At 45.4% G+C, this 13776-nt stretch overlaps 1 protein-coding gene across 5 annotated transcripts; it reads left to right on the top strand.

The window, feature by feature from the left end:
* The first annotated feature begins 2114 nt into the window (after nucleotides 1–2114).
* On the top strand, nucleotides 2115–13066 carry LOC139061028 (uncharacterized). Of its 5 annotated transcripts, none has more exons than XM_070540452.1 (5): nucleotides 2115–2275; nucleotides 9272–9468; nucleotides 9560–9610; nucleotides 9809–10350; nucleotides 11052–13066. In XM_070540452.1, exons 3-5 carry the CDS (start codon nucleotides 9569–9571, stop codon nucleotides 12466–12468), a joined length of 2001 nt encoding a protein of 666 aa, XP_070396553.1. In that variant the 5' UTR covers nucleotides 2115–2275; nucleotides 9272–9468; nucleotides 9560–9568; the 3' UTR covers nucleotides 12469–13066. The 5 variants fall into 5 exon arrangements, with proteins under 5 accessions (XP_070396553.1, XP_070396552.1, XP_070396551.1 ...); XM_070540451.1 differs by having other exon boundaries at nucleotides 9251–9468; XM_070540450.1 differs by having other exon boundaries at nucleotides 9114–9468.
* The last annotated feature ends 710 nt before the right edge of the window (nucleotides 13067–13776 follow it).

Below are 13776 nucleotides of genomic sequence, written 5' to 3'. Positions count from 1 at the left end.
TGCATTGATACGAACAAAAACTGAGCAATTAACGACCTGCTCAACTTGACTTCGTCGTCTTACTCATAGCTAATCTTTTAGGTGCGACCCTTGACTCTTTAATCCACAAAGCTATCTTCTTGTTTCTTAAGTCACACCCATTGTTTCTAATATTTTCCCTGAATCCTTCGTTTTGCGTCCTTCGAGTACTGCAGATTCTTTTTCTTTTGTTTTGCTTAGAGCTTCAGTTCCATAGGCATGTGTTAGTAAGATGCACTGATGTCGCAAGAATATCGGCAAGCTGCCGATCATGACTTAATTGTCACAAGCATTCCAAATGGGTTTTATTCGTCTCAATATGTCGAGATTTCCGGGTCCTTTGTGATTATATGACCTAGAGGAATCTGCTCTTGCACAGATTTAAGAGGCTGACTATCAACCAGGAACAAAACAAAAGAAAAAGAATCTGCAGTACTCGAAGAACGCAAAACGATGGATTGAACGAAAAATAATAAAAACGATAGGCGTAACTTAAGAAACAGGAAGATAGCCTTGTGGATTAAAGAGGCAAGGGTCGCACCTAAAAGATTAGCTGTGAGTAAGACGACGAAGTCAAGTTCTGCAGGTCGTTAATTGCTCAATTTTCGTTCGTATCAATGCATGCACGTGTACCATGGTGCTTTCCAATTGCCACCTATATTTAGTTCGACTGTTAATTCTTTGTAAGCGTCAGCGTTGAGAGGTTGTTGCTGTTGTAAATAACTTAAAGTCATTGAGGAATGACACTGAAATGCCCGCAAATATTATGTTTGTAACGCACCTCGCATATAACCAGAATCATCACGGTCAGAGCCGCGGCCTCATGGATGTCGGAAAACATCAAGCCGCGGGGATAGGCTACAAGCCTACGCAGCTTTGGCTTTCTTGCCCTGCTCTTAGAGACCACTGCATTGAGTAAGGCGTTTACCAAATGGCTGCACCGGTGTATGTATAGAGTACTTTTTTTCACAGCTGCACCGATCTTTTAATTGCCTGTAGCAGTTAACACAATTATAACCTTTGATCTAAAATACCCGTTGAGGCAGCCGTTACTTATACGAAAAATCAAAATCTTAATTAAATAATTACCACATTTACGCTAATTAACTTCCTTGGAACGTTGTATTTGGTGAGTCCGCGAAGCGTCCAAAGTGATCCACTGGTAGCTCCAGTTACTATTGTGCTTCGATGCATAACACAGCGTTTTGTTTTGAAAAATGAAACTGGCCAAGTGACTGTAACTCACCTGCTATAATTGGTAGATTGAAATATGATCGTAAATCAAATATTTACCACACTTCATTATCATGATTATGCTAAGTATTAGGTTAAGCATATTGATATCTAGTAGAATAAGTGGCCAATGTAGATGAAGGGCTACAATTGCATTATCGTTCAATGGGAATTGTTTAAAATTTTGTGCAGCTAAAGTACCACCCTGTGTAGCGATGAGGCAGTTAACATTCTTTCCGAGCATCGCTGTTGGAGATCAGTGGTGGTGATGACAAAGTAAAGCCTGCAAGATAGCTCACTCACTGGTTCCGCCTCCCTGTAAAGCCAGGTATGAAACAATGCGCCACACTTGTATACAGTCACATAGTAACAGACAAAAAGAAACACAAAGGCAAAGCAAAAATGCGTCCTGTTGGAACTGTTCAGATAAAAGTAAAAAAAAAGCTTTTGAAACATAGCATGTGAAAAACGCTCAGAAAAAGGACACGTAAACGAGTCATATGCTTATCAATCGACACACCTACCTTTATACCCCGCTTGATGTGTTCTTCTAATCGCACGTCAAAATAAAGTATACAGGAGTGTAGTCTAGTGCATTGCACTTCAAAGCACGTTCCATTCAGAGTATTACGCCACCTCTGCGCAATAGCTAAAAAAATAACACGAGTTTGAAACTTAAACTGAAACTTTTATTGATAGTCGCCAAATCAATCGCGGTAATGCGAAAAAAAAATCCAAATTTGTTTTTTGTTTTTTTCACTGATCACACGTTCGCCGTTTCACAGAAACGTTGGGGACAATTTTTTTCTTCTTTTTGTTTTTTGTTTCCTTCGAGCACTCCAACGTTGATCAAATGCTGCAAAGGCCGCGCGCGTTCGTCAACAGCTTACGTCGCTCCCGGGCCCGCCTCTTCTGCGCTAGATGTAACGCTTGCGGATCACAGCCCTGAGGTCACTGCGGTCACAACACCCTGCTCGATTCAAACACAGAGGTCGGACGTAGGCTCAGAAATGCGGCGAATCTTGTGAGTACAGCGAAATTCTTTCGTACTTGTCACCTGGATGCGCAACGATGCTTGAATGCATAAAGGATAACTGGCCTCGCTTCTTTGGTATAGAATCCTAACAGGGATAGCGGTGTTCACTTCAGTTCGCACACTACGTCTGCCAGCTTTCCCGTAAGACGTTAGCGTTCTAGAATCAATTTCTCCCTGCGATTATAGGGAAGAGTTGAGGCTGCTTAAAAATGCTATCCCATGGCCGTTTCTGCCTGTTGCGGTGGCTTCACCGGTGCCCAGGCGCCTCAAACGCGTACTTTGCGGACTCGCGAGTGCTCCTGTGAAGCTTTTCAATGGCGATACAGAAGCACTCGGAACAAGACCGATAATTTTTTTTTGTGACGGAATGCGAGCACTCATAATAGCTTCAGTGATGCTTTCCGCTGGACTAAACACGAGCACGTAAAGCTACTCCAATAATGCTGTCCAGCGGGTGAACGCGACCACTGCCATTGGGCGAACGTGAGCAGGCATAACTGCCCCACTGAAGCTTTCAAATGGGCACGCGGAAGTGTTTAAGATTGATACAACGATGACCTACGGTTAGCGGCCACGTGTACTTTGAAAGCAAGTGCTACAATTAATCGTTCCAGCGAACGAGCGCAAGCACTTGGGACTGTCGGCAATGATGCTTTCCAGCGGAGAAAAGTCGAGCGCTTGTAACTGCTTCGCCGATTCTTTCCATTTAGAAAAGACGAGCAACACTTTGACGCGAAACGCCTTCACAACGGTCAAAGGGGTCGCTTGCTGATGCAGTGAAACCCGGTTATAGAACTGTCACTTACTTCTTTCCAAAAATGTTGCCCATGCGCCATAATCTGAGGTCATTGTGTACAAGACACAAACCATTATTCGACCATGCATCAGTCACGTGCGCAGATGACGTCATTGTCGCGCCGCGCATGATGCAATCGGAGATAAATTTAGCCTAGTGCCCAGCGTTCGGCGCGGTGTTGCTTGGCAGTACATTTCTTCATCAGAGCAGTAACGGCTGCGTTTGAGAAAGCTCACCGCGTCACAGTAGCTATAACTTATCAAACTCGAACTGGGGTTCATCACGAGTTGTAAGGTATGCGAATGTGCAATAGGTTGCAAAAAATTTCACGCTTCCTCAGCTATACCAACCTCTGCGCCCTGAGCGTGCGGTTCAATATCGGCATGAAGAGGCTCGTGCAGCAAGACATTGGGAAAATGTTCATCTCCAAAATCAAACTTGCCCAAAGTGTACAACTTATTTGTTTGTTATTCTCTGTTGAATCACGCAATTAGTATGCAAAAGGTATCCTGGTCGTTTACTCGGACTGGCGAACAAAGGTGGTCAAACAAACTCGTCTTGCTTAACCTCACTTCAACCTTCAATCATATTCCATGACCTCACTCAGCCTCATCCACTGAGGTTGGGTGCCTTCACTTCGAATTTAAGCGGCCACCACATACGTCACCTGAGCGTCATTATTGAGGTTGAGGTGAGGCTAGGATCTAACCTCCATCATCTCATCGAGCCTTAACCTTATTGTTGAAGTTGTTAGATTTTCAACCTCAATAAGTACACGTGTACTTCTCATTTTTTCCTGGGACTGTAATTCACCCGCTAACCTAAAGTTATTGATCAGCTCAATTCAGCCTGCATGATGTGGAACTTTCTCGAATGTTATCGCTCATTCTATCTGTTGTGTGTGTTCTCGCCGAACTTTCTGTAATCAGTATGCGCGACGCTAATTGTGCAGTACTTCAGGAAGGTACGCAGGCGCCAGCGATTACGTTGAAACGTTCGACAAGTCATGCGCAAAAGGCTACGCGCTTGACCCGCAGATCAGATTCCGACGATAGCCGACTGTGCTCTCGGCTATCGTTGAGTTTTGAGTGTGGCCGGCTTAACTGGGCACAGGTTCGCCCAATAAAGAGCTTAGCTTCGGAATAGACAGTTTTTTTGTTTGCTACTATCTTCTTCAGAGTCACTACAACGTCAAAATATCGTTTTCTAGGGCTCCTGGTCGGGTATCCGAATTCTAATGTGTTTCCCATGTACAAACTTATGTGAACATTCTCTAATGCCTATCATACAGGTGGCTCAAAGCCACAGACTTGAAGGAAATGTTTGATCATGGAAAGTTCTAGCTGCAAATCACGAGAGGGAGAAGAGAGAAGGCTGTGTAATGGACCCTGGCGAGGTTTGCCTTGCGACACGTCTAGCATGCAACTCCAGATGGATTGTGCGGAAAAATGAAACGATGTGCTTAGTTCAGAACACAGATGCACAAGATACGCAAACCACATCACAACTCTCAACCAACTAAACTATCACGCGGAGATCGGTGGCTCTGAGAATTATGTGGTGTTAAGGTGTCCTACGGTTTAGACAGACTATTGGCATAGTGCGTAGCGGATAGAGGCACTGGGAACGTCGTTCCAGTGACACCAGCTGCGGAAATCGCCTTTTTAGCCTGCTACACTCCGGCTGAAATCGCTCAATTTTCACTCACTGGCTCTCACTCTACACAAAGAGTGAAGGAAAGAAAGGTTTACTGCCGCTCCGAATGAGCGTTGCGTAAGATGGCGCCCTCCAACTGTTGTCTGTATTTTTATTAAATTTATTAATGTAATTTCTTTTAAGTCGCAGCATTGTGAGAAGTAAACCGAAGTCAATGTAGTTTTGAAACGGGCGCACTGTCGTAAGACTCAATCGCCAAAGTGGCACGTCAACTAAATCACTGTTTAGTGAAACGCAGATTTTTTTTTACAATTCGCCCATAATTATACACACTTGTGCTACATATTTAAAGGTATTGCTGACTGGGAAAAAACCTCACATTTTTTACTAACGAGCGGGCGGGTTACTCGTGAACAGTAATTGCACCATGCTTCGTCATATTTTGCAATCTTCCGGCATGCTTTGCACTTTCTGCCTGCAGATAATCTCGACGATAATCACGCGCGTTCATGAGCTAGTTGGTGCATGACCTTGAACGCAAATAACTCTAAGAACGGGACTAAACAGGACATTAGTTGGAGCGCCGACTGCCAACTGAAGGTTTATCTCGCGCAAGGCAGCGTTTAAACATTACAAAATGACGAAAAGAGGGAGAAGAAAGCACACATAATCAAACTGCTTGCGTAAGGTTCTCGGGGCCAATATGTAAATGTAGACGTGAAAATTCTAAGGAATACCACGGACTCATTCATTCAGGAGGAGCAGGCATACACGTGAGCAGCTGTGAAAAAAATATTGGCCAGAAAGCCTCACTCACAGGATTTTCACCAGTCGCCAACCTTTACCTCAATCTAACCTCGCTTTTTAAAGGTTGAGGTCAGATTGAGATTTAGATAACCTCGTGGAATTGCCCACCTTTGCGGACGTACGAACACAGTGGCTGCCGTGTAATCGTGTGTTGTTCAGCAATTTTTTGCAGCAATTTTCTGCAGCAATTTTCTGCAGCAATCTTCAGCAGGAAACATTGCGTGGTTTCTGTAATATATCGGATGTATCAAGCGACAGGTGACAGCGAAGCCCTATAATACCACTGACATTTGGCAGCGTGTCGTGTGTTTCCGTCTCGCTTATCGGCACTCGACGCAGCCGAGAGGCCAAGTCAATGGCATATCGTCCACTTGAGGCTCAAGTGCGCGTGCCGCTGGGGCAATCTCGTCGCCCGGGAAATTAGTACGCGCCTTGCATTAGCGTACATGGCGCCTTTTTTGTTGTGGCGCCGCACGGTCTTCTAATCTGGCACCTCGCGCGGTTATCGAGAGGCGTGAATCTGTGCACGCAGCTTTTAACTGTCATCGCGCATCGCAATAGGTCGGCAAGCAACTGGAAGGCAATTATATCAATTGTTTATGTCAACTGATATCAATTGTTTGTATACATACATACATGCATGCATGTATACACGCACACATACATACATACATACATACATACATACATACATACATACATACATACATACATACATACATACATACATACATACATACATACATACATACATACATACATACATACATACATACATACATACATACATACATACATACATACATACATACATACATACATACATACATACATACATACATACATACATACATACATACATACATACATACATACATACATACATACATACATACATACATACATACATACATACATACATACATACATACATACATACATACATACATACATACATACATACATACATACATACATACATACATACATACATACATACATACATACATACATACATACATACATACATACATACATACATACATACATACATACATACATACATACATACATACATACATACATACATACATACATACATACATACATACATACATACATACATACATTATTTCACCTACTCCAGCTCGTCTAGTTGTCCGATTTTTAACATTCCCAAAGAAAAATCCACGCGGCCGTCATAAAACTTGATATCGCTTTTACCCTTGCATTCGAGACAGGAGCGTACTTGCTGGGGTCGAAAGAACACCAAGAAGAGCACACGCGAGCTACGAATACGCGTCATTTTTACTACGCAGGCCGCGAAAACCGTCATCCGTTTCTGTTGTTTCGGATACTTTTGTGTTCAGCTATCCTATATCGAAGCTGTGCACTGTTTCTGTGGGCTTTATAAGTAGGGGGAAAAGACACGCAATCCAACTCATTGTTGCAATGCGAATGACGCGAAGTTCAGGTAAGCTACGCAACAGTAGCTTCAAGCTGAGTTTCATCAATTTCAGCTGCTCGCTATAAACCTTAAATAAAAAAGGAAGATTCTGTATTTTTACAGACCAGAATGATGATCTGATTATGAGGCAAGCCACAGTGAGCGATACCGGATTTTCTTTTTGGACCACTTCTTGTTCTTTACTGTGCCCCTAAATCGAAATGTTTGCTTTTGCCGCCCCCCCCCCCATCAAAATGCCGCGACCACTGCCGAACCCGGAACCTCGAGCTCTGCAGCGCAACGCCTTAACCATTGTGGATAGCTATAGAACTTCGGCTTTGGCTAGTTAGTTCATGCGATAAATATAGGCTGCGAAGCGTGCAAAAACACGGATGAAGAGACACGTAAATCCTTCACAATGAGCATATATCAGCCTGTGACTAAAGAAATACAGAATCTGTAAACAGAGCTCCTCACGTGTCGCCCATTTCTGCGCACATAAACCTGTCATCCCCATTCTTCTGTTGACAAGGCATCATACTTTGGAAGGGCTTGTATTCCTGGCCAACGTGTTCCTGCTGTGATCTCTTGTAGCAGGAACATACTGGCTTTGTAGCCTTTACTTTTTTAGAGTAGCGATCTGTCGTCTTCGTGACATCGCCGCCTTCACATCTGATACTTTCGATCCTCCTAGCGTGATGCTTCCGTTTCGTCATTTACTTGTGAACAGTGTAGCACACAAACATAACAAAATTGCACCGGAATAAAGTTGTCACCTGAGTGGTGGATCAATCAATATAAACACTACGCAAGGTTTGACTTTGCTATGGAAGAAAGAAAACACTATCATATGCATTGCAGTTGGTTATAAAGGATTTAGTGAACCACTTCGGTAAAACTCCCCTTCATATGTGTTCCAACACGTGCGTTGGGGCCTCATTTTCCGTGCTCTTCCTTTTCCCTATGTTATGAAGGCCGCCCTCAATATACGAGAAAATATGCATATTTGCACACAACTCCATGACAAAATAGGACATGTTGGTGTCTACTTGGCAAGACAAGAGCCAGTAGCAACTTGTGGATTTGGTCATGTACCCGGGTGGGCCATTCTTGGTGGCCGAAATGCGTTGCTCAGCAAGACTTCAGTAGCAAGAGCAACCCCAGAAGGACGACAAGAGGCAAAGAAAGTTTCGTTTTCTTAGAAAACATTGTAACTGCTTCTTTTTCTGAACATTACTGCGCATCAGAGTTTTAAAAGTTTGCGAATACTCTTCGAAGTCTTCGACTAAAATATGTTACAAGCCCTCACATAGGAGCAGCTATGCGGCAGTACAACTCGTTTCACCTAGTTTCTACATAGGCTACGGCATATTGCGAGCAAACACGACGTCACATGAACAGTCTTCGAGGGCTACATATTAATATTGAGGAAAATATGCCCGCGGCCATGGTTTCAGCACAAACTAGAGAACTTTCTTGTAGTCTTAACTGATCTTTTGGAAATTTTGTTTCCCGCCATATCCGACGGGGAGACTTCAGGGAGAGTTAAAACTTCGGCGCTGGCGCCGCTCTGGATTCAGTTACATTTGGCCAGGTCTGAAGGTGACCTTGACGTAAGTAAAGGAGACAGCAGTAACTTGGACGCAACTGTGGTGCCGAATGGTGCGATGCAACACGAGCAAAGCACAGGCTTGGGCCATGGCTGCATACTACAACGTTTTTGCGCGAATTGTTCTTTCCGATCAATTTTGTCTTTAGACATGGCGAAAAACACCAATATGTCACACCTAGCCCGTCTGCTAGCCGTAAACAAGTAGGCCTGCACCGTATTAGAGATTAACGCGATGACAATTGAGGAGAAGTTACGCGAAACTAAAATACGCAGGCGCACCTGCCATAAGGTGTTATTCAGATTCTTATCTAGGCGGGCGAGCTTCGGCGAACGAGAAATAAAAATAGAACGCAAAGTTCCGGTTCATCGTCTTATCTACTTCTAGCCAATCTGCGCCCTGAGAGCTTATGCTATTCGACGCTACGCAGAGAGCTCTCGTAGCGTAGTACCCTTTCCCCAAATCCGGTAGAGGGGTTTGCTTTCACAGCCGGCCGCCCATTTTCCGTAGGGCTTGTCCCACCCGACCGCAGATGCATCGTGAGAGTCCCCCGCCCGAAAGAACGCGTACTTGACAGAGGATTCAGCTCTAATTGTATACCGTTGCAATGAGGACTGACTGATGCTGAAAACGTTGCGCTTGTGAAGTGCACGGAAGTTCTACAACAGCTTTACAAGCACATCAGTCGGCGGTGACCTTGGCTTGAAGCGTGGGGTTGAGAGCTTCGGTGCAGCGCTCAACATTGTGGAGCTGAAGGTGTTTCAGCGTGACGCCGCTGAGCAAACTTCAAACACAGAAGAAGGATAAAGAAGACCCAAGTAACAGGGATGGTTACCTTGTCCCCTAGCGACGCCATTCGTTTCCGGTAAGGAGCTTACAACACCACCGAGTAGCATTCTTGCAAGAAGTGTCATCTGTCTTATCGGTACTCATTGAGTGACCTTTTTTCGTTGCAGGCTTGAGTCATGCGATACAAAGGCAGTGTCTTGTTGCAAAGGCCGTTGGAGGTAAGTAACACTCGTTATCGAAGAGGTACCCCACTGACATTGAAAATTGCATACTTCACCGAAAGATAGGGGATTGTTGCTCGTTCACAATCTACTTCATCCTTAATTCTGTTCTGCCTTTTGCGCAAGAGACAACACCTTACCATGGTGAGTGCCCTCTTACACAACATCTTTCCTACTTTTTCTTTTCGTCCCCAGAAAGGACTGCCCAAGGTTTCAGTCTCACCACATTACACGATGACATTGCTCTCGTGCATATCGTGGTTCGTCTCGGCCCACGTGGTGGCAGGGCTCTTCACGCTAAAGTCATCAAGCATGCAGATACCATGCAATGAGAGTTTGTCACTGACGATGTCCGAGTGGACGCACCAGGACCTACCAGAAACCGTTCCTCGGACGCTCACCAACTGCCCTGAGCAATTTCATGGCTGCTCGCAAGAGCTGATCGGCTGCAGCGCGAACACGTACGTGGTGACGTGCTCCTGCGCACCCAACTGCAGAGCCTACGGTGACTGCTGCTGGAATGTCGCGTTTCCCACAACTGCCGTGGCACAGATGTCCAGAGCATCATGCGTCGAAGTACAAGTCTCGCCGACGGCGAAAATTCACGTCAACATGGTCACCGGTTGCTCCGTTACCTGGCCTAACGACGACGTGCGAGATGCGTGCGAAAGACCGGAGTCCTTTACGGATATGTTTTACGTCATTCCGGCCACAAGCGTTACTGGTGTCACATACCGGTGAGTTCTGTGCCCCCACTAATTTACGTAGCATCTTTGCGCAATAGAGCTTCGGTTGACATTCAAGTTTAGACTCATGGCCCTACCGCGCTTACTACAGTATCGTATTTTGCAAAGCAAGATATCCAAAGAAATGCAAGCAATATGAGTAGCCCAATTCAATTGTTGCGTGTAAACAAATGAAAAACAGACTAGCAGTCCCTATAAGATTGCTACTTGGAAAAATAGCACGGATTCATTCTGCTGTAAGCTCTTGTGAGCATCGCATGCGCTAGAGCTGTTACAATTCACCCGGTTAAGCTTACACACGTCTGAGGTGCAGAAGATGTGGAGATGTGTGTGCCTTTTGATGTAGGCTTGTTAGCTTTTCATTCTCTTCACTAGCAATCAACGCTTTCATGCAGTGCCAAATGGACGTTGTGTATGCTCATATGGCCACCCATGTTATTCTATTTCTTCTTACATCTCTTTTTTATGCTACGGTCTCTAGCTGTTTACTGGCAATTGCTTCATGACACTTCTATGGAACCAGTGGTGCAACTATTCCATTTGCGCGTAATCTAAGGAATAGGCGTACTTTATACGGGTACGCGATAACAACAGACGATTTAATTTCGAAGGGCATGCCATTGAATAGGATGACAGCGAGCCACCGGAACAAGCTAGTCTCCCTGAATTAATTTTATCCTCTCTGGTTCCAGGAATGGTTTCTGTGCCACGTGTAACAAGGACATCGCAAATACGACCTTCTGGAGTGTAGTGGAGCACAGACTAGAACGCGGCGTCCACATGCTTCCCCCAAGAGTCGCCCAAAGTGATGCATCGCTTCACCTGAGACCTTGTAATCAAGGCGTGACTGTCAACACTTGCTCGGAGAACGTTTCCGAGGTCGTGTCCCGAAAATGCCAGATGTACTACGCGCCAGTCCGTGACGCTAGCATTCCAGGTTCACCGGCGTTCAAGAACGTCTACTGTGCCTTGTGTAACGGCGTAAACATGTCGCGCTTGTCTTGCAGTCCGACCGCCCATCACCCCGTGGCGCTACGCCAAGGCGTACAGACATCTCAGCTAAGCAGCTTGTTAAAACCGGTGATGAGGACACCTGCATGTTACGCCCTTCACGATGGCCGCTGCTACATCCGGCGCTCTCGGGACGTCTCAAACAGACACCATAGCTCCGGGGTGCTACACGACATCACACAAGGCGGGGCACGTTCTACGGAACTAGAATTTCCAAGTGGATACAGGTCGGAGTGGCCAAGCAAATATGGTGTGCAGCACTACATCGCGTTTATCTGCACATCTCTCTCGATATCTTTCATTACACTGAAGCTCGTTGTGTTCTGTGCTTACAAGGAGGCCCGCAGCTCTTCGTCCTCTTGCACGATGTGCCTGGCAGGGTCGCTGCTATTCGCCCAAATGCTCTTTCTCTTCACAAAGTGCGTGGAACTTGAGGAATCCGTTTGCTTCGCCGGCGCGGTCTTTGCCCATTACAGCTTCCTCAGTACATTCTTGTGGACAGGCGTGCTGACCTTTGACATCTGGAAAAGCCTGACCACCGTCCAGGTGTCCTCGACCAGCAGGAACACACTGGCCTTTTACTCTCTTCTTTCCTGGGGCGCACCCTTACTGGTGGTCAGCGGCGCTTTGACAGTGGATCAGACGGCTCCTCAATCGGTGCTATCTCCCAGCTACGGCGACCCTACATGCTTCATCAACTCCTTCTGGGGCCTGGCGGTCTACTTCTTCCTGCCTATGACGTCGCTAGTGCTGTTCTGCCTCGTTCTATACTTGCACACTGTGTACTACATTCGCACGACGTCTTCTGCAGCCGACGGCGCGGACGCCAACTCAAAGACCCGAAGCGGTGACACTGTGAAGCACGGTCAAGAGCGGACCAACCTTGCGCTTTTCGTTCGCCTGGCCATCGTCATGGGCGCGCCGTGGGCCGTCGCCCTTGCCGGTTCTTTCGTCCACAGCCGAATCATCGAATCCGTCGTGAACGTTTTGGTTGGTTCCCAAGGGATGTACCTGTTCTTCGTCTTCAAGGACTACCGCTACATTTGGTGGTCTCTTCGTAAGCTGATAGCGAAGACATATCCCAGCACGAGTTCTTGAATGTTCCATTCACGCGCTGTCCAGTCAGAGGGATTTACTACAAAATACGAGCATATTTGAAAGCCTTAAACGGTATGTAAGATAATAGACCTATATATCAAAGAGCTAACATCAATCTATACGAAGATAGAAAGGTACATGTTTGTTTTTTTTTTGGCCCTGTGAAACGTGCACCGTCAAAAGTTTCACCCACACTATGCATAGAGCCTCTGTACAACGCATGCAAAGCGAGCTTTTCACCGTGAAGCTAGTGTTCAATATATTCGTACAAGTTGCGGCATCACTTCCGAAACCGCCAAGTGCGCGTTTCTCCACGACAGAGATATCAAAGTTACATTGCCGCTTTAACGTGCGAGTTTCGACGTCTTCGCTGGATGTCGCAGCTACGGTGGACATCGCACGGCCGGAAAATTATGAACTCGCCGCATCACGCCGCAGCCGTGGCTTTAGAGACGTTTTCTTCGTAAACTGAAGAATCAAAATCGAGAAAAGCAAGAAATGTTCAAGTATGACGCAGCGACAAACAAATAAATTGAGATCACCAAGTTTTCTGTGCAGGTTCGGTTGCATTTTTCTGTTGGGGCCTTGAGAGCCCGAATCTGGCGTCCGATTTTGAGTACATCTAATCAGCAGGAGATTTAACAATCCTGAACATTCTATGATCAGCTGCTCTGGCAACGGAAAGCGTCGTGAATTGAGTTGATGCAGTTTCAGCTAAACTCTTGATAATGTGAGAATTATTCGAAACAACACAGTAAATTTTTGTAGTCAAATAATCAGAGAATAGCGATCACATAGGGAAAGGTTCCAGAGTAAAGCCGCGCAAGTGGCAATATTATAATGGTTACCTGCCGTTCATATCATTAGACTAAGCTATAAAGTGGCACAATAATGTTATCAAATGTAAACGTAGCGACACTATAGTTCAGCTTCCCTGAGATTCGAAGGTGCGCATGTACCTTTCGAAAAGTTCATGGTAACCTTTTTGAAACCTTTCTGAAGCTGCTGCCTTTTTATAACGGTTACGGTTCACTTCTGATGCGTGCTGACTTCCCAGCGTTCCCTGAGAATATGTAAAAGGTTTCGCGTTCGCAATGAATTCCTTTCAGTGCGTTATTTCCGGCACATAATTTACATGCGGCAGTTACGATTCAGCATATCGTTAGATTTATAAAATAGTGATTTAGTAACACTGAACTTGCGTAATAACTTTTTCATACATGAATTTTCATAAGATTTAGATGGGGTTAGTGCGCATCCTGAAACGACCCGTGCAGTGAAACGACCATGCCAAAAAAAAAACTTTTT

Source organism: Dermacentor albipictus, chromosome 6 (assembly GCF_038994185.2).
Source record: "Dermacentor albipictus isolate Rhodes 1998 colony chromosome 6, USDA_Dalb.pri_finalv2, whole genome shotgun sequence".
Lineage (NCBI taxonomy): Eukaryota > Metazoa > Arthropoda > Arachnida > Ixodida > Ixodidae > Dermacentor > Dermacentor albipictus.
This window is presented reverse-complemented; position numbering and strand designations above follow the sequence as displayed.